The 27,588-nt window shown below is 34.0% G+C and overlaps 1 protein-coding gene across 5 annotated transcripts; it reads right to left on the reverse strand.

Annotated features, from left to right (window-relative positions):
• Positions 1-2,745: 2,745 nt before the first annotated feature.
• Positions 2,746-27,588, reverse strand: LOC138701414 (protein IWS1 homolog). Of its 5 annotated transcripts, XM_069828277.1 has the most exons (6): positions 27,425-27,588; positions 25,080-25,283; positions 13,103-13,241; positions 11,548-11,680; positions 8,839-8,949; positions 2,746-2,996 (listed from the first exon to the last, which is right to left on the reverse strand). In XM_069828277.1, exons 1-4 carry the CDS (start codon positions 27,503-27,505, stop codon positions 11,640-11,642), a joined length of 465 nt encoding a protein of 154 aa, XP_069684378.1. In that variant the 5' UTR covers positions 27,506-27,588; the 3' UTR covers positions 2,746-2,996; positions 8,839-8,949; positions 11,548-11,639. The 5 variants fall into 5 exon arrangements, with proteins under 5 accessions (XP_069684378.1, XP_069684377.1, XP_069684380.1 ...); XM_069828276.1 differs by lacking the exon at positions 11,548-11,680 and having other exon boundaries at positions 27,425-27,587; XM_069828279.1 differs by lacking the exon at positions 11,548-11,680 and having other exon boundaries at positions 26,117-27,582.

The following is a 27,588-nucleotide window of genomic DNA, read 5'->3' on the forward strand; positions in this document are numbered from 1 at the left end:
CCATATTTTAGCGCGTTCTAATGCAATTTCTGCTAGCAACTAAATAATTTACGCGCGAAATCACCCATTAAACAGATGGAATCATGGAAAAAATTATGCATCACTGCTCATTAAAGTTGGAAAGCAACCAACTGGTTCTAGTGATCTGCAAGTAATGATATGCTGACGCAGTGATCACTTGCACAGTGGTGTACACAGTGCAGTTTAGCGATACGTTAGTGACTACACATCACTAAGTGATACCGTGTAAATGAGGCTTAATAAGAAGCAAGGAATCATCTCACTGGAGAGACAATGAAGTTTAGCTGGGAGGAGTCTCACAATATATTGACAGCGTGAATTTCGAACATTTCTTGGTTCGTGATGAAAAATATAACAAAAAAAGGGGGATAGGCTGTATTGGAGAGATGCCTGCAAGTATTATACATGAATACTCGCTGATAAAATTGCTATTAAGGTGTACGTCAACAGTAACAAACCAACATCTCTTCTTTCCAGATACTCTGAAAACCTGGTAGGACCTATATCTTTCATATGCGGGAACTCCTGCCAGTAGTCATCTTCTATGGATTAAGACTAAACATGTCGGTTGCTATAGAAACCATAGTGCTCTATTGTTTGCTACCAGTTGCTTATACACCTGCTCCCGTTTGGCTTGCATATGCCTCGAAATTATAAATTTTCTCTCTTCATTCAAATCCACTCGCGAATTTTTCATTTAACTTGTCGATTGTTGATCAATTGAGATTGGTTAGTTACGAATCATTTGACACTGCTATGAACGAGATACTGTGTCTCTTCACATTCTCGAGTTAAACTGCCCCAGTTACTGTGCAATCCGCCAAACTCCTCATTCAGTGTTTCCCTACATGGGGTCATTTGCTCCAATTCAAGGTCACGTTGGATACATATTTATATTTCGTCACTTACTTCATTGAATTATGTTGTGCAGAAGAACTGTTCTTGCCTCAATCATTTTATATAATTATGTCGGGCAGATATGGGCTACAAATATTACAATGATATTCACTCTGATTTACACTTAACCCAAATCATTCTTGAAGTTTTCTTGTCAGACTGTTTACATTACATTGAAGATATATAAAAGCAAATCAAATTCAAGAGATGAGAGTTCTTATTCAAATTGCATTCTCCAGGAAGCATTATCCAATATCAAAAAGGTACTTTGAAGTATGCTGATGCATTTCAATGAATATTAAACAGTTTGAAAACTATACAACATTTATTATACTTAATTAATGTCCAGCTTTCTGTAAGCAGTTCTGTAGATGGAGTGGGATGGGATACTTATAAAATCACTCTATACTCAGGAACTTAGTTAAATATCGTGAAAACATTGAAAAAGTGATAATGTCGTTCTAAATGGAGAGCTGAATATAATGCACAGAGTTTACTTAAGAAATTACGAGAAAACTGATGCCAAATTTATTCTCAAGATTTTTTTAAATTTGGACTACAAATTTCGACTTGCTCTTTCCCCATTTCTCCTTAAACTTGACTTGGCAAGTTATACCGGTTTTCTTTTATGAATAATCTAAAGGGTAATAAAAATCACGTCCCTGAAAATTTTAAGGGGAGTCTGTACTTCCATATCTTACAATGTTAAATTCCTCAATTTTATTTATTTATTTAATACTTTACACTTGAGCTACATTAGGCATTGCAGCCCAAAAGAGTAGAAGCTCGTGCTCGGGCGCAGTTCAGATCAGTCATACAAAATATATCACAAAATTAAGAGAGTTAATTGAGCACAATAACAGCAATAAATGGTAAAATACAGCATGTAATAATAGGGTCCATATACACATAGAAAATACAAAAGTACATAAATATTAGAGTATCAATTTTTAACTCAATTGGCTTAAACAATTAAATAATTAATCTGATATTTTCGATATAGTTTTCTCAGAATTTGTAAAAGATACAAATGTAGAAAGAAATAGGGTATATGTAACGTACCTTTATGTATACAACCGATTAAATAAATTTAAAATTCCACTGAGCAGTTAGCAAAAAAAAAATTTTTTTAATTCGTAACATTTTTTTGCATTAAGAATTACTACAAATTATTTTTTATTTTTACTTAACATAGAAATAAACTTAATTTATTTAACCTACTGTGTAAAATGTCATCACATTGATATTATATATTAATTTCAGCCTTCTGGGTACAATACATTCTGAGAAAAGTGCACCAATATCACAATAATAAGAAAGTGCAGAAAAATGGTGTCAAAGTTTACATATCATGCAATGTTAAATTCCTCAATTTTGGAAGCACTTTTCTCAGAAGTGATAAAGGATACAAATGTAGGAAAAATAAGGCAAATTATGTAACATACTTTTATGTACAGAATCGGCTAAATAACTTTAAAATTTCACTAGTTGTTGATTAAAAAAAAAAATTCATTCACAACATTTTTTGCATTAAGAATTACTACAAAATTTTTGCCGAAGATAGGGTTAAATCTGACAATCAGGAGAAATAGGTCTAAAATCATAGTATCATTTTACACTTATTAAACTACCGAAAAACGATAAAACCAAAATTTCATTTTTGTTTGTCAAAATTCGTTGTAATTCCCTGAATTACCCTACCGGCACGTCTCCACCAGTCTGTTTCCTCACGTAGGAATTTCACTAAAGAAAAGGCTACGTGAACAACAATATGGAACTCTGAAATATTTCTTAATTCTAGTGAAAGGGATTGCAACATAACTGAAATAAAATGCGTAATTTTATTTTATTAAACAAAATTTTAACATTAAAACAAACAAAATATCGATATTACACACAAATTTCACATGACATCAAAGATCTTCACTCTCAGACTCTCCAAGGATTTAAATAGCTCATATTTCCATTTTGCGACCTTCAATAGATACAGTCACAGACACAGTTCATCTTTCCTGCATCTTGAGTCGCTTCATGTTCAGCAAACACCTTTCAAAGGGGTTCAACCTTTTCTTTATGGACTGAAGCAAAACAAAAGTGACAAGCAAAATTAGCTTCATATATTCGACTAAGGTTATCATTAAACCTTTACAATAACGGGAACCATCTTATTAGGGTACAGTTACGAAACAACTCGCTTCTATTTTCTCTTCATAGCCTATATCAAGCTTCCTTCTTTCGATAATGCCATCACGAAAACCAACAAATTTGTTACAGGGAAGCTTCAAGTAATCACAACAATGCATTGAAACTGTCACAGTTTAAGCAAACAGTAAAGCAGGAAAAGTTAATTACCAGAATTGCATAAAAATACCTTTTCCAAAGCCTTCTTAGTACTGTACCACGTTACAAAATATCTGTAGCAGCAGTAACTAATGTTTGTGTCATGATGACAGTTATATTTAAATAACTTGAAAACGATTAGAGATATCTCAAAATGGATAGCACCATTGTTTTTCTCAGAAAATTTCACATGATTCTGAGTACCTACATGACCCCCTTTCCATTTAAAATTTCAAAGTTGCATTCAAAATGGCGGCTTTTGAAATAGCTGAGAGGTAGAATCGAATGTGTCACTGGTAGAGCATTTGGTCTTACAAATACTGGTGAACCAATAGTAATCGAAAATCAAGCATATGGAAGATATTTATATGGTTCCAGACTTTTGATTCACTATGTATAAAGCGAAGCATGTTATTAAAAAATAGGATCAATATTGGCTAGAGACTGAAAAGGGAAGTACTACCACAGTCTAGTACATACAGTCACGAAGCTCAATACGCAGGGAATATGCATCCAATGACAGTTGAAATTTAGTTGCTAGCCATTAAGATCGCTACTATTGCACAGTCTTTTGTTCCTAGTTCTCTCAGTTGCTAACCGCTTGGAGCACTGTATCGCGAGAAATGCAAAAAATCACCTCAAGTTTCGTGACTGTATGATATTAGACTGTGGTACTACAAAAAGCCATTTTTTTCTCCAATATTTCAAGTCAGATTATCTTCTTACAGCCATTTTCACCAACACCAATAATTTCTTTATCCAGGTTTTTGTACTGAAAAACTATAGTAACGCTTATTTTTCGTTTCACCAACATAATATCTTGGGTTTGTGACATTATCTCAGTTTATATTTTAACTGTGGAAGATTGGCCAGTAAAACAGGATTATCCACGACAACTCCCCTAAAAGAAAATGAGTTGTATACAGTGGCGGTTTCTCAGGGGAGTCCACACCTGTGGAGTAGCAGTTAGTGCGTCTGGCCACAAAACCAGTTAGCCCGGGTTCGATTCCCGGTCGGGGCAAGTTACCTGGTTGAGGTTTTTTTCGGGGTTTTCCCTCAACCCAATATGAGCAAATGCTGGGTAACTTTCGGTGCTGGACCCCAGGCTCATTTCACCGGCATTATCACCTTCATCTTATTCAGACGCTAAATAACCTAAGATGTTGATATAGCGTCGCAAAATAACTTACTAAAATAAACAGAAAATTCTTGGGGGAGGGAAAGGAGGAACGTCCTCCTCACATTTCTCTTCTTTTAAAAGTAAATACCAAATAATATATGTGCCATGAAATTCGAGGAAAATTCTATAATTTTTAAGTTCACAGCTGTAAGAAAACCTCGGTTAATCGAGTTTTAAACAATGCGCGCTCATGTGCTGTGCGAAAGCTGAGAGAAGGATGCGAGATTGTTTGTGAGGAGGAGAGTCAACACAGAGACTTACTAAATACCACAGTCAATCTTTCCTCCTCTCAGTGTTGCCAACCAAGGGACAAGAAATCCAAATCCCCCTGTATCATATTAAAAATCCCCCTAAAATTCAGAGAAAGCCTCTAATTTTTTTTAATTTGTACTTGGAAAAACGCAACATAAAAATTAGCAAATGTGATTGTACATACACAATTGAATAGAAAAAATATTCGTACTCATGAACACTGACATGCAATAGAATAAAATATTCACAGTACAATCCTGTATGTCCCTGCACTGGTAGACGATTTCTTCAGAATTTGATTATTAAGTGTTTGCATTTGCATTAGTTGCACGATGTGTTCAAATACGGCATTCAAGGGAAAAAAAGTAAGATATGGTCAAAAATAATCTTCATTCATAATATAGAACAAACACACATACTAACACAGACAACAACAAACACGCAGAGAGAATAATGTATTTGCATCGATATGTAGATGACATAATAGTCCTATATAATGGAAACGAGAGACAAATAGAAAACCTACATCAACAACTCAACAAAATACATCCAAAATTAAAGTATACAATAGAAACAGAACATAACCAAGCTATAAATTTCTTAGACATCACCATAACCAAAACAAATAATAGACATGAATTCAAAATATACAGGAAACCACAACTACAACACACATACAGAATTCATCGAACTATCCCATACAACATAAACATGCAGCTTTCCATACAATGACATACAGATTAATATTTAACATACCTATGAACAATGACAACTATACTGAAGAACTAACACAATAAAATATATAGCACAAGACATGGATATAATCCTAACATGATAGACACACTAATAAAAAAGGCAAAACAAAAACAGAACAAACCAACACAAACAGAGCGTGAGAATAAATACATAACATTAACATATCACAATACCAATACTCACAAAATTGCAACTTCGTTCAAAAAACTAAAATACAAGATAGCATACAAAACAAATAACACAACACAGAAATATCTAAATAATCACATCAAACATTCAAATAAATATAATTCAACTGGGGTTTACAAACTAAAATGCAATAGTTGCCCACATTTTTACATAGGACAGACAGGAAGAACCTTTCTAACAAGATATAATGAACACATTAAAGCTATAACCAAACCCTACATCACATCAAATTACGCAGAACATATTATCAGCAATAATCATGACTACAATAATATAGAAACAGAAATTCTACACATCACACCAAAAAGTCCACAGTTAAACATCTTAGAACAATACGAAATATACAAACTTGCAATAACACACCCACAACATATACTTAATACACAATTGCAGTTCAATACCCACACATTATTCGACATCATGATACGTAGCACACAAACAACCACCCCCCACCATAGGAGCAACACACCCCCACCCCTACAACTGACGAATGCAAATAGCAGTATGCAAGATCAGCAGGAACATAAGTAGTTCATAGGACACTGAAGATGACACAGAACCGGCATCGAAATGAGCCGTCTGTCTAAGGTACATAACCTTTTTTAAAAATTTTAACACTTCTAACATGTCGTTAAACAATTTTAAGTTTTTAAACAAAGTGTTAACGTGAACCGGAATCAATGAAAAAAAAAATTCAATGCTCTGAAAGACAAATCCATTGTTGAAAGGTAAGTTATCGATTTACTGTATGTTACAGAGTTGATATTTTTACGTGGCAGTACAAACAAGAATTATTTAATTTCTAATGTGCAAGGATTTTTAATTATTAAAATAAGATATTTATTCCAATGGTACATATCCTTGAAATTATTTTATAAATAAACTGATAGGCTTCAAAATAATAATATAAAACATACATTATTTAAAATTTTTAAATTAATGATTTAATTTCTTTGGATTTCTCATAATACGTCCTCACATTACGAACTGGTTGGCTCCTTATCCATCAGGAAGACAATGTGTTGCATTTTGCAAGTATTGCCACAGTACACTTAAAGTCCATACCACTTGCACCTTGCTGAGAGCCGACGTTTACTCGGGCAAGCCGACAGTTTCAAACTAAAAATGTTATTCTTAGCTAACGTGACTGGCAAAAAATATTGTTACCTTTTTATGTACAAATAGCTTCACTATGATACAGACGTATTAACTGACAGTTACATTCCTTGAGATTTTATTAAAGCTGTTTGCTATATCTTTCCACTTATCATTTTTAAATTTGGTTGTAACTCCATGACTTTAATTTGTTGTCAATCACATTTATATGCTTTGTACGAGTTCCAATGACAGATCTTTCTCTTTGTATGTCATATTAGGCTTCTTCTTCTTCTTCTTCTTCTCCTTCTTCTTCTTCTTTGTCGGCCTCAGTAGCGTACTTGGTGGAGCGCTGACCTTCTATGCTCGAGGTTGCGGGTTCGATCCCGGCCCAGGTCGATGGCATTTAAGTATGTTTAAATGCGACAGGCTCATGTCAGTATATTTACTGGCATATAAAAGAACTCCTGCTGGACAAAATTCTGGCACACCGGCGACTCTGATATAACCTCTGCAGTTGCGAGCGTCGTTAAATAAACCATAATTTGATTTTCTTCTTCTTCTTCATCATCTTCGTCTTTCATCAACGCGCATCATTCTTTACGGTAGCAAAACTGTTTTTATAATCAACTACACCGTCGACATACTCATTTTCAGTTGTTTTTACTTTTATTATAATGAAGAACTCGTATGATACTAGTCAGTTTTTCTTCCAAGATGGTCTTCTTGAGCAGTACCAAACAGACGGTGTTGGTTCCAAAATGAGAATTTTAAGGATCAAAGTGAATTGAAACAAAATTTACGTTTTAGAAAACTAAGATAATAAAAGGTGTGGCGACCACAGAGTTGAGTGTTTCCAAAGACCAAGTTATTAACTGAGTTTTAGCAAACTGAGATAAATTAATTAAAAACATAAAATTGCTTAGTCACACATTAAAAAGTGTTAAAATTTTAAAAAAAGGTATATACCTTCGACAGACAGTCCGTTTCGATGTGATGTTACGTCTTCATCAGTGCCATCTGTCGAAGGTATATATACCTTTTTTTAAAATTTTAACACTTTTTAACGTGTGACTAAGTAATTTTATGTTTTTAACAAACAAAGTGTTAACGTGAAGTTTAATCAATAAATTAATTTACCGGCATTGGTGAAAATGACACTTAGCTGTAAACATTGTAAACAGTGTACAGTATTTGCTACATTGTAATGTAGTAACTGAATAATGTATACACCTTAAATTGTTAAAACATAAATATAGGTTCTGCATATATCGGATATCAGGGATTGTGGGTTTGTGTTCCACCACGGGTACCTACCAAGGTAAGGCGTAACTCAAACTAGAGAAAGAATGATGCAGATCAACTTTTAATTTTCATTCGACAACAACACACAGTATTTCCGATAAAACTGTGGCTTCAAGACAAAATGTGACATGTCATTTATTGCAGTTTTTCAGGACCTACGCTTTTAAGGTTTGAACAACTGTATAAACTCATAATAATCAATTATAACACAATGGATTAGAGAGAAAAATACCACAGATAATATGCATATCATCTTTTGTCACAATAAAGATACCTTTAGGATGAACAACATATTACAAAACACCGTTTTCGCCAAAAATTGATATGACAACTTTTGCCTTGGAATCACAGAATTATAAGGCAACACAAAAACATTACGCAATATCGCAATATTTTAATATAAAATTATAAAATGATAGATCTTCTCTTTCATTAGTGTAAGTGAAACAATGTAAATTACAATTTAAATTATTATTGTGAAGAGAAATTAAAAATCATAATTCTGTGGTGTTTAGGTAAAAGGGGATAAGTCATTTTTTGTGCAGATGGAATTTTCTTCCCCTGGCGAATACACAAGTTAAATTATACAAGAGAGTGTGTAAAAATCAGAAGAATACTAGCAGTTGATGTGTTTTATTTATGTAGAAAATTATTTGCAATAAGGATTCGAAGTTTAATTTTTATTTATCTCTAAACTCATTTATATCTCCCTTTACCTAAATAACACAAAATTGTTCCCGAATTTCTTACAAGAACCATCCTATTTAACACAACAGAGTTTCTGTCAATCATGGCATACTTACCGTGCTAATGTTGGTCTCATTTTCCCATTTGGGTCGCACAAAATAGTCTTTATTAGTAGTTCTGGCGCACGTGCCCTAGCCACCCAACCTTTGTCTCCAGGGCGGAATGGTCTGAAACATGACAAACGACCTGTGTAGTCATTGAAACTAATTTTATAAAAGCTACAAGAGATGTCGCGTAAATTATGAGTAGGGTCATTTTGGGAGATCTCGACACTTCTAAGAAAAGTAGCCATTGTGAGCATTGTTCCTAGTGAAAAATGTTCGAACTATAGCCTACAAGATCTGTGTTGACTGTGTTTCGACAGCTTAGTGTCAAAGAACACTAACTCCAAAAATCGACTTTTTGAGTTATTTATAGTATCATGTTGTACAAAGTAGGCTTTATATAGTGAGAAAGTAATATGTCTCTACAAATAATAGTTTTATTTTATTTTTTTTGGAGATAGTGTTGTGTTAATTTATACAGATGCTAGGTGTCAAACAACACTATCTACACTTAGTTTTCTTTGACAGTAACAAAATATAGACTAGAAGAACACTAAGTCGAGATAATGTTCTTTGTCTCTAAATTATTTAACATTTCTAAGACTTTATTGGTGACACTGCCTCAGAACATACAACCAACAATGTAATACAATCACCATACTGTTCATTGTTAGAGAATTGATAAGTTTTTAATTAATTGAATAAGCATTCTTAAATCAATCCAGTTTGTAATAAGTTTACAATTTGTAAGAAACGCAGCACAGGATTGCTCTGATAATTTGATACTCTTTTATTAGAGCTAAGAAATACTCAGTTCGAATACTAGGGGCAGGTTATGGTGAAGTTGGCTTTAGCGACATCTAAAATTTCGCAAGGAATGAGTGATGAAGCTAATAAGAGCATAGCTGTTATCAGTCCATCTCCAACGCCAGATAACAGGGAAAGCCAGCATGTCCTTAAATAGTGGAAAGAAATTGCTGGTAAAAAAGTTCTAGACAAAGATTGTACAGAATGTCTCCATAAATGCAACCTCTCATTTAGTGCTGAAGACAGACATGAAATTCATAAACAATATTGCAATATTGAGAATAACGATTTGAAGTGGTAATTTTTGATGGGCCTTATAGAAGCGAAAGAAATCCAAATATAAAAGGATGAATCTAGAAGGCGAAACACCATTTTTCCCGATGAAAAATAAAGAAAAGGTATGGGTATGCAGGAGTTTTTTCTTGCCATCTTTGATATATCCAACACATTGGATCGGTGTCGGTTAGAGTTCCCGAGTAGCTCAGTGGTAGAGCGTTGGTACGTTAAACCAAAGGTCCCGGGTTCGATACCCGGCTCCGGAACAATTTTTCCCTCGAAATTATTCAAATCAACTTTACAGGGAGTTATACCTGAAAATCTTGATTTGTATACCGATAAGTCGTTTGTCTCAAATAGATACTTTATTATTTGCTGATGATATTGTGTTTATGGCATCTTCAGAAGATAATTTACAACATTTGGTTTACAACTTTAATCAAATGGCAGAAAGTTTCAATATGGAAATTTCAACTGACAAATCTAAAGTGATGGCTTTTTTAGGAAAGGAACCAGTCCGTAGCAAAATATGCATCAATAATAAGATCATCGAACAAGTCAAAAATTTTAGTTATCTCGGATACCAAATTTCATATGAAGAAGAAAAGGATTTGAATGAGAAAATTATTAAATTCAACAGAGCAATGGGGATAATTAATCAGATATTCAAACCAACCTCACCAACACGCGCACCAGAATTTATAAAACTTTGGCCAGACCTATACTCTGTTTTGGTAGTGAAGCTTAGACGATTCGTAATATTGATTCACAAAGATTAACAGCAGCAGAAATGAGATTTATGCGTCATACAGCGGGATACACGAGAATGGATCATATTAAAAATTTTGACATTATGAAAGAACTACAGATTAAACTGATTACGGAATACCTACAGAAATACAGACAAAACTGGAGATCACATGTCATCAGAATGCCTCGTTCTATAATTCCACGCCAAATTTTAAATTACCATCCTGTGGGCAAGAGAACCTTGGGCAGACCATTCAAGCCTTGGCAGGAGACCGTAACGGGCCACTAGGCCCAATACATGCAAGGATGATGATGATGATGATGATTATTATTGAGTTCATTCTACGTCCTTCGTTTTTTCTAGTAGGTATACTGTTTTCAAATTATTCTCATAATATTGATGAATTCATAATGTCGTCTATGATCACTATTAAGTTATATTAAATTGGACATTTAATTGCAATTTTCAATACAGGTACTATATTCGTTTTTCAGTGTACAAAGTAATTATCATTATTTACAGACGTATCCTTGGTGGATTCGCCCTTATCTCTTTTATAGGTAAAATACTTTGAACATTGATTATCTCTTCAGGTACATTCCCTTATGGAACGTCTCATATATTGTAATTACTTATGAGAAAAAAAACTGTTCTAATATGATTATAATTTAACATGTTTATCAAGCTCTTATCTTTGCCTTCATTTATATGTATATATATGTATTATATGTAACCAATTAATTTATGTATTCAAGCTACTGTTTGTGTAATATTTACTGTATTAATTGAACTTAATTTAAGTAGTATTTGTTTTAATTTATAGTTCTAGTAGAGATAAGACAAAAGGTTACAGCGACTTTAAATAAACAAACAAATCAAAAACTTACTTTCCCCCTGTTTCGCCAGATGTCAGTGCTTTGTCGAAGTCTTGCTTATCCTGACGATCTTCTTCATCTTTAGTGCGTTACCTCTTAGGCATCTATTCCAGTTCACGCTGCCTCCACTCCTCTTTATTTATGTCTACACAAAATTATACTCGACTCAGTAACAAAGTTTCTTCAAGAATTTCAATCTTTACAAATATTTATTCCTGCCATATGAAAACTGAGTCATTTCATGTCAAATCAACACACTGACTTTGACTTTCTGGAATTTTAATGAAACTTGCTGTATCAAGTGGCTTTACATAGTTATGAATGGAAATCGCAAGAAATTTTTTCTGTCCTATGTTCATACTTTATTAAGTATTAATTTTTGTATTATATTTTATCAAAAAAGAGAAGTTTTATATGATATTCTTATTGAATTTGGTATTCCCAAGAAACTAGTTCGATTAATTAAAATGTGTCTCAGTGATAAGTAAAGCAGAGTTCGTATAGGTCAGTTTCTGTCAGATGCGTTTCCAATTCACTGTGGGCTAAAGCAAGGAGATGCACTATCACCTTTACTTTTTAACTTTGCTCTACAGTATGCCATTAGGAAAGTCCAGGATAACAGAAAGGGTTTGGAATTGAACGGGTTACATCATCTGCTTGTCTATGCGGATGACGTGAATATGTTAGAAGAAAATCCACAAACGATTAGGGAAAACACGGGAATTTTACTGGCAACAAGTAAAGAGATAGGTTTGGAAGTAAATCCCGAAAAAGATAAAGTATATGATTATGTCTCGTGACGAGAATATTGTACGAAATGGAAATATAAAAATTGGAAATTTATCTTTTGAAGAGGTGGAGAAGTTCAAATATCTTGGAGCAACAGTAACAAATATAAATGATACACCAGAGGAAATTAAACACAGAATAAACATGGGAAATGCCTGTTATTATTCTGTTGAGAAGCTTTTATCATCCAGTCTGCTGTCAAAAAATCTGAAAGTTGGAATTTATATAAGTTGTGAAACTTGGACTCTCACTTTGGAGAGGAACATAGGTTAAGAGTGTTTGAGAGTAAGGTGCTTAGGAAAATATTTGGGGCTAAGAGGGATGAAGTTACAGGAGAATGGAGAAAGTTACACAACACAGAACTGCACGCATTGTATTCTTCACCTGACATAATTAGAAACATTAAATCCAGACGTTTGAGATGGGCAGGGCATGTAGCACGTATGGGCGAATCCAGAAATGCATATAGACTGTTAGTTGGGGGGCCGGAGGGAAAAAGACCTTTAGAGAGGCTAAGACATAGATGGGAAGATAATATTAAAATGGATTTGAGGGAGGTGGGATATGATGATAGAGAATGGATTAATCTTGCTCAGTATAGGGACCAATGGCGGGCTTATGTGAGGGCAGCAATGAACCTCCGGGTTCCTTAAAAGCCAGTAAGTAAGTAAGTATTTTATCAAAAATTTCTGCGTCCTGAAGTACCAGTAGTTAATAAAATTATCATCTGCACGTTTTAAATTATTTAATCCTATCAATTCTAAACAAATGCACCTACCTTTGAAGTCAGCCCACTCATTCATAAGTTTGCGAGCATGCTCCTTGTTCTCCTTGGTTTTATCGGGGTGCTTATACAGGTACATCACTGCCTTTCCAATACCAGATTGCTTAAGAGTATCTTGACTGATACCTGTGAACTAAAGACAAGAGCATGATATTATTAAGTAGTTTATAATAAATTGTGGTGTTCCCCTGCAAAGCGTTAAATCCACTTGCTTCTTAATTTGTAAAAATACCTGTTGGAAATTGCATCCATACGTAGACTCACAACAAGAAAAACTGACCAGCTGAGAAATGTCTTCATAGCAGCCATGCTGTACAGCTATACAGAAATTTTTCATCATACTATCTCTACAATTCCACTTACTGTTTTCCCTCCCACGACTTTAGAACGAAACCTAACCCTATTCTGCCGCTATCTGTGTCTTACTTACTTACTTACTGACTTTTAAGGAACGCGGAGGTTCATTGCCGCCCTTACATAAGCCCGCCATTGGTCCCTATCCTGAGCAAAATGAATCCATTCTCTATCATCATATCCCACCTCCATCAAATCCATTTTAATATTATCTTCCCATCTACATCTCGGCCTCCCTAAAGGTCTTTTTCCCTCCGGCCTCCCAACTAACACTTTATATGCATTTCTGGATTCGCCCATACGTGCTACATGCCCTGCTATCTGTGTCTAATTTAGATTATTATTTAACTCATGAAACTTCCATATAACACGAATTTAATAACAAATAAATCTTCAGATGACCGCGCTCTTCACCAGGTATACATGTGGAAAACACGTTGGCAAAGTCTTATTCTGAAAATGTGTGATAGCTCATTAGTAAAATGCTTGACTGCCTACTGCAACACAAACTGCTCTGTTTTAAGAAACAAATTTACAATATTTCATCCCCACTTATTGCTTGATTTCTTTTAAGTTTGTATTTTCACGTAATAGTTTTATTCCACTATCACTGTCGTAACATTTTGTTCAAGTATATTGCTATAGAACAATATAATGTGCATTACATGATAATATGATAATGAAAAACGATAAACTATTTCGAACTGACAATACCAATTTTAGTTTAACAGCTTTGACAGAGCTTGCTTTATTGCATGATTCTGTCTGCACCTCGTGTTGTATTCGCTATGAAACGTGTTTCTAATGTTAAAACCCATTGAGAATCAAAAATGGTCATGAGCTGTATTTTCTCTTTCGTTCATATGATTATTGGATACCTAGTCATTGTGGTATACCTGGAAACGAGAAAGTCGATAATATTGCAAAACAGGCAACATATTTGCAACCAAGACCTCTTCAAGTGATATCTCTATCCAGTGCTTTTGCTTCAGTAAAGTCTCATTGTATAAACCTATGGCTCAACAATTGGCTCTCTTCTGACAAAGGAAAAATTTTTACAGTTTGTACGAAAGAAACGAAACCAAATGACCTGGAAATGTACAAAAACTTACCTGAACATGTTCAAACATTTTTAACAAGAGCCAGAACAGGTCACATTGTCACACAATTGTACCTACACCGATTTCACATTTCTGATAATCCTACTTGTCTGTGGTGATGAAGATCTGGAACACATTTTTCTATACTGTCCATCCATAAACCACAAAAGTAGTAAATTAAAATCATCAGTACCAGTTGCAGAAGACACAGCCCTGCAGTATATATTGACTACACCCCAACTCTGGCTACTAGCAACAGGCGTCTATAATGAACACCGATTAAAATATCCCTCATTTCTCGTGAAAAACAACAACTGAATATACTACACTGGACTATAGTGGACTTTATGTAGTCAGCAAAAAGCTGGATACATTAAGAAAATTGATTGATTCATATGATTATAAAATTTATTTTAAAAATTCAGTAATTAAATTTATGTTACCCTTTTACACACATTTCATTCTTGTTTCTTTTACTTAATATTACATTGTTAACATTTTTATAATATGGATGTTATACAATAATTCCAGTTGTGAGAAATTAAAAAAAAAATAAAAACTGAGTTAACTAAATTCTGTAAATTATTACTGAATTTATGACTATTTTATTTAACTAGAATGTTTTAAATATTTTGTTCATACTACCGTCCTTCATTCTTTAAAGAGTGGAATACACAGCCATTTGATAACGTTACTCGAAATTATATTATAACTAGTGGCTTGTGGAGCAAATACTGCAAACTAAGTCCATAAGAAGTACAAAAAAAAATTGTTCAGATTTATTTTCAATGAAGAATACCAGACATTTTGAAAGTTATTTGCTTCCATAATAGTGAAACATACTCCCTCTGAATGTTTTTTTATGCCAAATATTGTTCCTTGAACTATCCGTCTTCAGTTCTTGAGTTTCAATGCGAAATCACAAGTAACAATGTCAGGACGATCAGCGAGTTTTTCATGTGGGAATAAAGCAGTAGCTATTTCAGGTCATAGCAGATTGTAGGTGAGAGTTAAGAAAATGTAAGGTTTGTCATGCTTTGAACAAAAGACTTAGCATCTTGGTATAGCTGCTGCACGTTTCGTGAACTACCCTGAAATGTAGAGGGCAGAATCACTTTTTCCCACTAAGAGATCTTGCTGAGGTGATCGAGAGACTACAAAATCTTGTAGGCTTCTTATTTTATCAGTAAGTAATACCTTTTGGTCTTTTCTTAGGAATTGTAATTTTTGCGCTTCCTCCAGACAATACTGATCTACCAAATACTGCTGGATTAATCTGTGTAACAATGAATGTTATCTCGTATATTTTCTGTAATACAGGCTGTTGTGATGAATCTATTGCTGAGATGCGAAAAAGGAGGCGAATGATATGTCAAGTGTTGTAGAATCTTATATGCACCCTAAATAAAATTGTCCATCGTAAATCGTTAGCAGTTTCAGTGTTTCATTCGTTGCTGGTTGCGGGAAGTAAACTTACTCATCATGGTAGCAAGAAGTGTAATGGCATGCTATTTTCCCTACAACAAAATATGCTTGGCAGTGATCACAAATCTAATCAATTAAACCAAAGAAATATGAAATTAATTTTGATGTAGTTTAAAGACGCAGCATGAATCAATTACTACCAAGGAAAATTAGAGAATCAGACATATAAATATCTATATCACACTGCCTACTTGATTAATAACTATAAAAGTATTTCATTTTTAATAACAATATTGTTACCCTACGTAAGTTTTATAGTTTTCAGTAACATATATACAGCCATTACACAGTAAATGATAGAAATGGAAGTCTAATATAAAATATTCTTTCTCTGCGTCTACTTACTTAAAGCCCCAAAACGTTTCACTTTCATATCATCAGTATACCTTTATGTGTTGCATTACCTATAATAATATTTCATTTTTAATGGTAATAATGTCATCAAACATTCTTAAGTTTAGACCAGAGAATCAGACCTGTAAATTATTTTTTATACGTTATCAAAAAATTACACAAATGAAGATCGACATATTGGCATTATGATGTGAAAGAATCTGAGCCATCTGAACTCTAACCTATGTCAGCAATCCTGTAGGTCATAGCCTTCGTGTAATAGTCTATTGTTTATTGTAGTGTGTGTTTTGTTTTATTCTGAAATGCAATTAATTAGTTCTCAAAACTGACGAAAGATGGATTTTGAAAAATAGGAAAATGATGTAGGAAAACTGACATTTCACTGAAAACTACTATTTTTCTGAAAAACTTTGGGTTCCAAGCTTCAAAATGAGGGGTCATTTATTAAAATCCGTTCAGCCGTTTTCCCGTAATTTCCATCACCAATACAAATTATATATATATAGATTGGCAATTATAAATTATTATTCTGGTCTATATATCCGTTTCAATATTATAATATGCTTCTGCAAGTATTAACCTTAGACTGCTATCGTCATTGAGTAGTAATGTATTGCTATTGTTACGAAAAAATGACGTAACAGGCGAAAAGAGTGCTTTTGGATTCTATATTCGTTTCGGAATATAATTTTTTTATTCTTTTCTTTGTAGTGTTTAGGTCTCTTTTTCGTTTCTAATTTTTATTTTCATGAAAATAAACTTCCATGAAATACATATATCTTATAATAACTTGGCTAAACGTCTAAGTTACAGCCTTCTGTCATGACTGATAGTCAGCAACTGACAGATGGAGGCATAGCTCCACTCACTTGGCGGGAAAACCAGTGAGGATCAATTATACGTCAAAATTACGTACGATAACATTCTAGGGAACCCTAATTAGCGTATCCCTTCCCACTCGAATAGAAGAAATCTGTGACAACAGAGATAAAGGATGTGTATATTGAATGATAGCCAAAAACAGCCCTTTCCCGGGCTACATAATTTTCCCAAAATGTATTCAGGAAACATAAAATAATTCTGAGCAACATACGTTCAAATTGCAAAGATGTAACAATAGACCCTAATAAAAAATACTCGCAGGCAGGGCTTGAACACGGAACATTTTCTTAGTAGGCTGACGTGCTTTTCATTTGTTATGAATGATTTACAAGGTGCACGTGTATAACATTGAAGGTGATTAGCATATGGGTAAAGCCACAGTATTTGTGTGTTACGTATGGGACATTTTGCAATATATTTTCTTGAACTGAAATATAATTTACAGTTTTTAAAAATAAAGACTCACATATAATTCAACAGAATGCTTTTCCTTACATTATACCAAAATCAGGAATCCAAAAATCTCATTTCAGTGCAAAAAAAAATTAATACCAGTTACGTACGGGACAGTAGAAAATCACTGGTTTATTTCCACTTCATTTTTTCTGAAATTACTTATAGTTAAAAATGCTTTTTGGTGCTCAGCATTACTTTACAATATATACTTAACATGCCCTATCAGATCAAAGATTTTCCTTTATATGTTCCAATCACAAAAACATAATTTGTGAGAAGTGTGACAAATAGACGAACAAATATTAACCTCTTTTAATGATCTACATAATAATTTGAAGTTTACACAGGAAATTGAAGCTAATAACATGATTAATTTTTTGGACATCATCATAAAGAAACACAAAAATAAATTTGATTTCAACATTTACAGAAAACCTGGAACCACTAATCATAGTATTCCGATAGATTCTGAGCACCCAACCGCACATAGATTAAGTAATTTCAACTTTTTGGTCAATAGATTAACACAAATCCCTTTAAATATAAGTAACTATAACAAAGAATACAACAAAATGATTCAAATAGCCAATGAAAATGGTTATAGTAAAAATTTAATCAAGAAATTGATAAATAAGAATGAAAGAATTAAAAAACTAAATAACACATCCACTTTAACAAAACAAAAAAGTAATACTAATAGTAAACGTTTTGGACTATCATACAACAAATACATATCAAATAAATTAACTAACTTTTTCAAGAAAGAAAATATTTATATAGCACATAAGCCTGATAACAAACTCAACAACAATTTAAATAATAGACTTCATAAATTCAATAAATTAAATAATAACGGCATCTACAGATTGGAATATTATACTTGTGAACAAAAATACATAGGACAGACCAAAAGGAATTTCAAAATTAGATACAGTAAACATATCACCGACTTCAAACATAATAGAAAAAAATCTACATATGCCACCCACCTAATTGAAACAGGATATGAATTAGGCCCTCTCCATAAAACTTTGAAAATTTTAAAATCTGGAACAGACAGAAAACTAATAAATTCCGCCGAAGAGTATTACATTGCCAAACAAATTCAAAAAGATAGTTGTGTTCTCAACGAAAATTTAGTTCACATCCGAAACCCCTTATATAACCTCTAGACGTAATCCCAATCACAACCCAATATACTTCCGCGTTAAATGCTCAATGCAAGCACTACAGGTCGCTCGCGTCACATCAGTCGGCAAGATCATCATAACTAGTCAACCGCATTTCATCGTAAGTACGTTCATACAATTATTATATTCATTTACACCAAATTTCATATATTCTTATGTTAAATTTCATTGCAGATAAAACCCAGTCTCAAAAAATCGTCTCAATGCAAATGTCAACACAGATAACCTATGCAGTACACACGATCTTAAATGTGAGTATTTTCGACAACAATTTAATAAATTTTAACATTGCATCATATAGGATTCTCTACATAATAACTAATATATTTCAGATTGATTTCACCATAACAAGTAATGAACAATTGAGACAAGACTAGCAGTAAAACATCCAATTAATGATATTATGAAGTTTAAAGAGGAATGAAATCTTTTTATCATGTTCACAGTTTTATGATATTATAATTTAAACACAACACAGCAGTGCAGCCACAATTTTATATCATTATTATGTATTAAATTTTCATATCTGTACATTAATTTTAGATTGTTAATTACCATAAGTCAATTTTAAATAGTTATTATTTTCATTATAAAAAAGGTTGTGATTAATCATTTGTTCCGCAATAAGAGACAAAATGTACAAGATATTGTATGTAAAAAAGCCTGATGATGCCCGAAGGGCGAAAGCGTTTGCTTAATTTTTATATTTGTATAGTATACAATGATCACTTACATGGGTAAGTGTCATTGACTTTTTATATTTGTGATATGTCAATTAGACTGAATTAATAAAACAATATTATATTATATTATATTATACTGACTATCTGAACATTTCAACATGCTTTCTAAGTGTGACAAGTGTTTGGTTACGTATAGGACACACTAGTATTAAGTTATCCTATTCAACTTAACAATAATAACTAAAAGAATGTTTCAGAGTGTGCCTTACATACCCAAATTTTGAATTTTGGATTCAATCATCTTAATTTCATCAGCTGGAAGTGCAAATATTGGCATTTATTTTATTCAGCCCTTCCACAAGCATTTCTATGTTTTCATATGAGCACTTGCATACATTGTGAACTCTGCATGATGTTGGAAATGCTTCTGATGGTCTCAGTGTTTTAAACATGGATAATCCTATTTAAAAATTATGATCTTTTTTTAACAAACCATATCCCTCTTAAATTTTCACTATTAAAAGGCAAAGGCAAAAAGGCAAAACAAAAACAGAACAAACCAACACAAACAGCACGCGAGAATAAATACATAACATTAACATACCACAATACCAATACCAACTTCATTCAGAAAACTAAAGTACAAAATTGCATACAAAACAAATAATACAACACAGAAATACTTAAATAACCACACTAAACATTCAAATAAATATGATTCAACTGGAATTTACAAATTAAAATGCAATAGTTGCCCACATTTTTACATAGGACAGACAGGAAGATACTTTCATACAAGATATAATGAACATATTAAAGCTATAACCAAACCTTACATCACATCAAATTATGCAGATCACATTATCAACAATAATCATGACTACAATAATATAGAAACAGATATGGAAATTTTACACATCACACCAAAAAGTTCACAGTTAAACATCCTAGAACAGTACGAAATATATAAGAATACAATAGCACACCCACAATATATACTTAACACACAACTACAGTTCGATACGCACACATTATTTGACGTCATAATACATCATAACATACAAACAGCCAACCCCCACCATAGGAGCAACACACCCCCACCCCTACCATCGACAACTGCACATCGCAGAGTCAAGATCACCAGTGGTTCAAGAGACACTGAAGACGACGACACATAGCGTCAAAACGTGCCGTCTGTCAAAGGTAAATACCTTTTTTAACAATTTTAACACTTTTAACGTATGACGAAGTAAATTTTATGTTATTAAAATATGCTTTTATATTTGTTTCCACTTTCGAGATTCAAGATTTTTCACAGAAACATATTCCCTCTTTCCTGGCCTTATTCTGCTTATGTCATTCCTTCTGTAGAACTGTATCACTTCACACATTTATTCTTCACTTAGTGCATCACTCAGTTTCTTTCTTTCCTTTAGATCACTTATCAAAAAGAGTTTAAGGTTTTCAGAAAGTATTTTTTACCTTTGAAGGTGACAGATTTTGAATGGTGTTGGAAAGAACATGAACTTGTTTTGTTGGAGATGTTGAAAGAAAAATTAAATTATGGTTTATTTAACGATGCTCACAACTGCAGAGGTTATATCAGTGTCGTCCGTGAGCTGGAATTTTGTCCCGCAGGAATTCTTTTATATGCCAGTAAATCTACTGACATGAGCCTGTCGCATTTAAACACACTTAAATGCCATCGACCTGGGCTGGAATTGAACCCGCAACCTCGGGCATAGAAGACTAGCGCTATACCAACTACGCTACCGAGGCCGACATGTTGGAAGATTGCGTTCAACCCACGTGAATATCTTGCCTATTAATTGTAGTGAAATCTTTTATGTTGATGCGTCTGATATCTGAGGTTGAGCAGCTTGTAACTTTTTTCTCTCTCTTTGAACTCTCTTCTTCTCTCTTTTCCAAATTCTTTCTCGATCAATCTCTCTCTTATTCATTTTACAGCTCTTAAGTATTTCTATATAGTCTCAATCTCTCTCCTTCTTTCTTTTTTTCACTTTCCCTAGCTCTGGATTTTCTGTATTTTTTTTTTGCCTATATTTTCTCACTCTTCCTGCAACTGTCATAGAAGCCATACCTTACAAGTGGATAATAATGGCACACCATGAAGACTATTACATCATATTATATGTCTATATAACATTTACAATAAATTTTGTACCTACAGTCAGTAAAAAATGTCTCCATACACCAGGCTCACATATTAACATTTGTGAAAAAATCTGATTTAATATATAGTAAAAAAATAAATTTTATTATTACGTAAAATATACTCTGTTTACGGTTAATACCTACAGGAAACAGAGCAGTTACGTACATTTTCTTGTAAGCACGACACAACTCAGAACTAAAGGAGAGTATATAAAGTCTCTGTACGGACAACACTGGTGTAAGAGAACCTGTGTTTGTTGTTGTTCAAAAAACTACAGAGTCAGTATAGAGTTGTCTGTGACTATAGTAAGGTAAGACGCAGCAAAATTTGGGACTACAATGGAAATACTAATACCAATTAGAGAGTTAATTGTTAAGTTGAGAAAGGAGGGACAGTCAATAAAAAAATAGCAGAAAATGTAAAAAAACCCTCTTCTGTACAATAATGTGTTTGAAAGGTACAATGACACAAAATAACTGGTTAGTAGAAGTCGATCAGGACGATCCAAGAAACTGGAATCCAACCATAGACGGGCAGTATTGGGATCCATCAGAAAAAATCCAAAGATAATTGCACAGAGACTGGCGGCCATGGTTAAAGAAGATTATGGTGTAGAGGTGGTATCTCATACTGTACGAAATGTCATAAAAGACGAATGTTATCATGGCCGAGTTGCCCAAAAGAAGCCCTAGGTGAGCAACATCAACAAGCAGAAGAGATTGGCTTTTGCTAAGGAGCATGTTAACAAACTGCAGGACTTCTGGAATTCAGTCATCATATTCAGTGATTCGGATGGTAGTACAATGGTATGGAGAAAGCCAAGTGATCATTTACAGAGCAAGAATTTGTGCCCTACTGTAAAACATGGAGGAGGTAGTGTTTTTGTTAGGGGCTGCATGAGTGCTGCAGGTGTGGGAAATTTGGTTTTTGTGGACGGGACTATGGTCTGGATACAATATTTGAATATCCTGAAGGAAAACCTACACGACAATGCTGAAAAACTCAACATCAGTGAGACATTTATCTTTCATCAAGACAATGACCCTAAACACACTGCCTCAAATATGAAGCTCTGGTTGTTGTACAGTACAAAAAAAACAGCTCCATACTCCTCCACCATCCCCCGACAAGAACGCCATAGAACATTTATGAGATGAAATAAAACGAAGGCTGAAAAAACATAAGACAAGAAGCAAGCAACAATTGAGGGAAAAATTCTAGAAGAATGGAGGAACATTGAGCCAGAGAAAACAAGAAAACTAGTACAAACAATCCCTAAAAGCATGAGGGATGCAATAAAAACAAAAGGAGGTCCAATTGATCACTGAATGAAGAGCGGTTGGTGATGTGAATGCATATAAACTGTAGTGTACAAAGACTTGTTGTTTTATTGTTTTTGGTTTTCAGTTTCATTTAATGTAATTTACAAGTTTGTTTGTTTATTTTTCAAACTGTAATATATAATTCCGTTAGTATACATCAGGATAATTTATACAAATGGAACAGCATGTTTTTGTTTTACTTATGTATATGTTATTATGTAAAAGAGAATAAATTGGTAGGTTGTATGGAGACTTTTTTACTGATTGTAAATATTTTTGCTTCTTAACCTCAAAATTATGTAACCAATATTTATGAATAAAAAAATAACTAATCAAATAGGCCTAAGTGAAACAAAAACTTCCTTCACAAGTTAAATTATTATAATGATCAAAATCACATTAGTTCAAGCAGCCCTACTAAAATCGTATAAGTAATGAAACTTATCTTTTTAGTTAAATCAAGTTTTTTTATGTAATGGGCTACTAATTATATGTTGTTATCATGTATACCAAAGCCATAATAGAGGTTGGCTTTTCCTCCATATTGCTGGCAACCTGACTACCTGAAAAATTCTCAAATGTTACAGAACATATATCTCCCTAAAATGGAATTTCCTTAATATCCAAGGAAACAGTCCCATTAGTAACAGATATTAAAATAAAATTTAATGCCTAATTCATATCCCACATTTTTTATGTTAATGTATTTTCAGTTACAATATAACACCATACTTTAAAAAATAAAAAATAAAAATTTTCTGCATTGATAACAAGGCACAAAGTTTAAAAATGTCGATTAATTTGTTACGTATGGGACATCGTCTTCATTTTTACCAGAATACCACTAACTTTTAAACTGGATAAATCTTTTAAATACATGATATGAAAGACTTTTAAGTACATATCTTTGAAAACATAGGTAGAAATATTTCAAATAAATTATTTAAATTATAAGCCTTTTTAAACTTTGTCCCATACGTAACACAAAATTACACCACTTGAAACATTTTCAAGCTCCTTTTCAAAATTCTGTACATTTTTGCAAAATTATCCCTGGATCTAAGTAATAGAGATTTCAAGCTTTAAAATAATGTATTACACAATTCCCTTGGGAGAACCTGTAACCCCTAGAGGGTGCGTCCCCAGGTGGCGGATCGGGGAATGCCTCTCAGAAATAAGTGGTAGGAGAGAAATTAAATATCTCCCGCGGACCAACAGGTAATTACCTATGCTAGCCTGCCATGGTATAGAGATGCATCCCACGGGAGGCAGAGGTGGGAACGGTCGGTGGACTCAAGTAAGCCCTCCCGGCTAGGTCCGAAGGACCTGCTGACCAAAGACAGGTGTGGTCCTCCTTTCATATAGGGGGTTGAGAAAGGACAATACAACCGCCAACTCTTAAAAACATGTTGTCCTTCAATAAAATGGTTAAAATCAGCTCCTGAAAATGTAGCATCCTAAAGCAAACACTTCCATCATATTGGAGTGCTGAATTCACCTAAATGCTTACTGTGCATCAGAGAAGAGGACATGGAGACGGAGCACCTGGCTAATTGTGAAACTCTTAGGACATTTGTGGACCTTCCATCAAAACATTGGGAAGCAAGAAGGATGATGACTTCATTGTTAAATCCAGAGCGTTAGATACACACACACATTTGTCTTTCACTCATTTTATGTCTGGTCTCTTCTGAACAGAAATACTGTGGCTTCACCCCTATACTAATATTCTCTCTAATATCAATTTTTAGATCAATACGCATTTACAGGTCTAAATGTAGCTTCTGACCATTCTAAATCTTGATTACTGTCTAACCTAACCTAACCTAACATCAGGATTACTTTTAATTGTGTTAATGTAACTTATATTCGGGTTGAATTAATGCGGGTAACTGTACCATCAGAAAACACAGTCGGTAATTTTTCTTTTTTGAGTGTATACACTATGAAGGGTACAGGACTGACTTACCTCCCAGAGCAGCTTGAGGAGGTTATCTCTCATCTTGAGGCTGTGCATGCTGAGGTCAGGCGTGGGTGCTAACCAGACAGACAACACGCCGTGTTCAATGAACGTGTGCTTCAAGTTGTGCTTCCTCAGCTGGGACATCACTCTGGGGAGCATTGCAATCTTGTTCATAGCAGGCATCTGCAGCTCGTTCAGACACCGATCTTGCTGTAATAGAATTGCAACTACAGACATACTGTTGGCTACACAACAAATTCTCTTAAATATTACTTGCAGAAATTATCTTCAAGAAGACTGAATATAAGTAGGCCTACCTATGTTATTTGACTGGTTGGCTTTCAATGGTAAGTACTTAAGAACTAAGTCACTACATCTTTCTGATTAATTTCAGCTTAATTAATATCCATTTTCTATTTTTTTTTGTATCAGCAGGTACCATTACATTACATGCTGAAAGCTGAGGACTGTGTTGAAGTTGAATATCAAGACAGTCCAGTTTTTATTGTGTGTAGGATCTTTCGGAATTTCCGAGTTCATTACATCTGTGAAGTCATTTACGAGTTGAAAAAATTCATTAACTTCTTCACTTTCGGGTACCAAATATTTAATCAGAGCAGCAGTGTGATGCGAAAAAAGTTCCATGGCTGGTGCAACTCTTTGCGTATCATTCTCTTGCACAGTAATGTGACCCCAATGTAATTTCGGGAATAGTTGCAACTCCGAAGAATCGGATTACACTTTTTTCTATAATTGTGTCATTCAACTGAAACCCACTGTCAATAAAATGGTTTTTAATAACTTAATCAGGTGGGGCAAATCTGCAAAAATCCAAATATTTTCGTCGGAAGCAGGATTTGAAACGCAGGTTTGAATTGCATTTATTTGCAACTCATTTCACAGTCTTCTATTGCCGCCACTCAGATCAGAAACAATTGCAACTACTCTGAAACCTGCCACTTCAATTTCTGTTATAATTTCGAACAGTAGCTCTCGGTTCATTGTTTTGTCGAAATCATAATAGATAGGCTGCTTCCACTCACCTGTCAATCCTCGGATCATTACGATTTGAGCATTTCTGTGAGGGCCCAATATCGAATCGTTCCCGTGATCGTAACAAATTATACCATTGACATTCATCTCATCAAATAGTAACACTGATAACTTATTCATTTCGCTCAAAGACAGCCCCTGCTCTTTTAAAATGTTCAGTACCGGTGTAAGAATACCAGGAGAAAAGGGCATTTTTTTTTGTCCGACGCTGCAGGGTAGCAACGCTTGGTATCCTCTAGAGGAATTCCCACCTGTGATCTCAAATGATTGTACAATTTATCATTAATTGCTCGCTGAGCTAATGCCGGAATTATGTGTTGTTCTTCCCATCTTTGCTTTCTTTTCCCTCTAATAAGCATTTTTATTTGCCCTGCAGTGAACACTTTAGCTAATAAATGTTTACTTTTCCATTTCTAAACGATTTAAACACTTTCTTTGTCGTTGTGAATTTTGATTTACCCTAAAATATGCTTGCTTTTTATATTTTGTTTGTAATGCTTTTAATTTAGACTATCTTTTCAATGTTGTTGTTGTTGTTGTCTAGTGCCTTGCATTTGGCAATGAAGCCATTAGCAGTCGTGCTTTCCAATACTTTTGAACTGTAGTTTCTTCTGATCTTAATGCTTCACAGGTCTTCAAGTGGTCTTCATTCATTTCTGCTGGATCGTTACACAGGACACATATGGGTGAATGTCTAATTTAAGTTTTTCATTTTCTATACGTAGTTCTTCATTTTCTTTCTTGAGTTCCAGCCCCTCATTTTCTAACGAACAGACGAAAGATAACACACCCAATGGATCGTCCTGCCGCACTGTTGTTTTTGCATCTAATGGTTCACTTACCGGTACCTCAGACAAAACTTTTTTCTGCACGTTTACTTCTAGCACTCTTTATCTCACTGTTTTTCACATAGCACACTGGTAAATTCAGCGATGGTTGGGCGTTTAATATCAATTTTTTCTTTGCTGGTATGTTCAAAAGCTCGGCTTTCAAATCACGCTCATAGGAATCAGATGTGAAATGTTCGGAACAAATACGCGCAGTTTCAAGATTAAATTAATCTTTTCGATAACACTTACTACAAATCTTTCGGAGTTAGGGAACAGAGGGAAACGTATGATAAATAACACTCGAGCCCTTAGTTTTCCTGCTGTAATTCTGACACTCGCTCACCGCACAATTTGGCATTCTGCACTCTATAATAGTAACAATATAGGCCTATTATAAACAGCACACTATTAAGGTCTATACAAAATCACAAACACAGCCCGCGTTTTCTAATTCCAGCAACTACTAACAAAGATAGCGCAAGCCGAGGGGTTGACAGTCTCCCCCGAGACTCGGTCTCCCCATGGTGACATCACAGATTTACAACGCATTCACTTTCTCTTTAATGGCTGTTATGAAGGGACCTGTGAGAGCGACAGCGACCGACTGTCCACGAACCTTGCTTTTCACTTCC

This window comes from Periplaneta americana, chromosome 6, assembly GCF_040183065.1.
Source record: "Periplaneta americana isolate PAMFEO1 chromosome 6, P.americana_PAMFEO1_priV1, whole genome shotgun sequence".
NCBI classification, from domain to species: domain Eukaryota; kingdom Metazoa; phylum Arthropoda; class Insecta; order Blattodea; family Blattidae; genus Periplaneta; species Periplaneta americana.

Bases quoted from the DNA above. Each gene is read 5' to 3' on its own strand.
- LOC138701414 (XM_069828276.1), bottom strand. From the start codon at position 27,505: ATGCGTTGTAAATCTGTGATGTCACCATGGGGAGACCGAGTCTCGGGG. The intron at 13,242-25,079 runs GTAAGTCAGTCC...TCTTGTCTTTAG, and splicing joins TCCTCAAGCTGCTCTGGGAG to TTCACAGGTATCAGTCAAGA. The intron at 8,950-13,102 runs GTAGGTGCATTT...GTCATGTTTCAG, and splicing joins TGAGTGGGCTGACTTCAAAG to ACCATTCCGCCCTGGAGACA.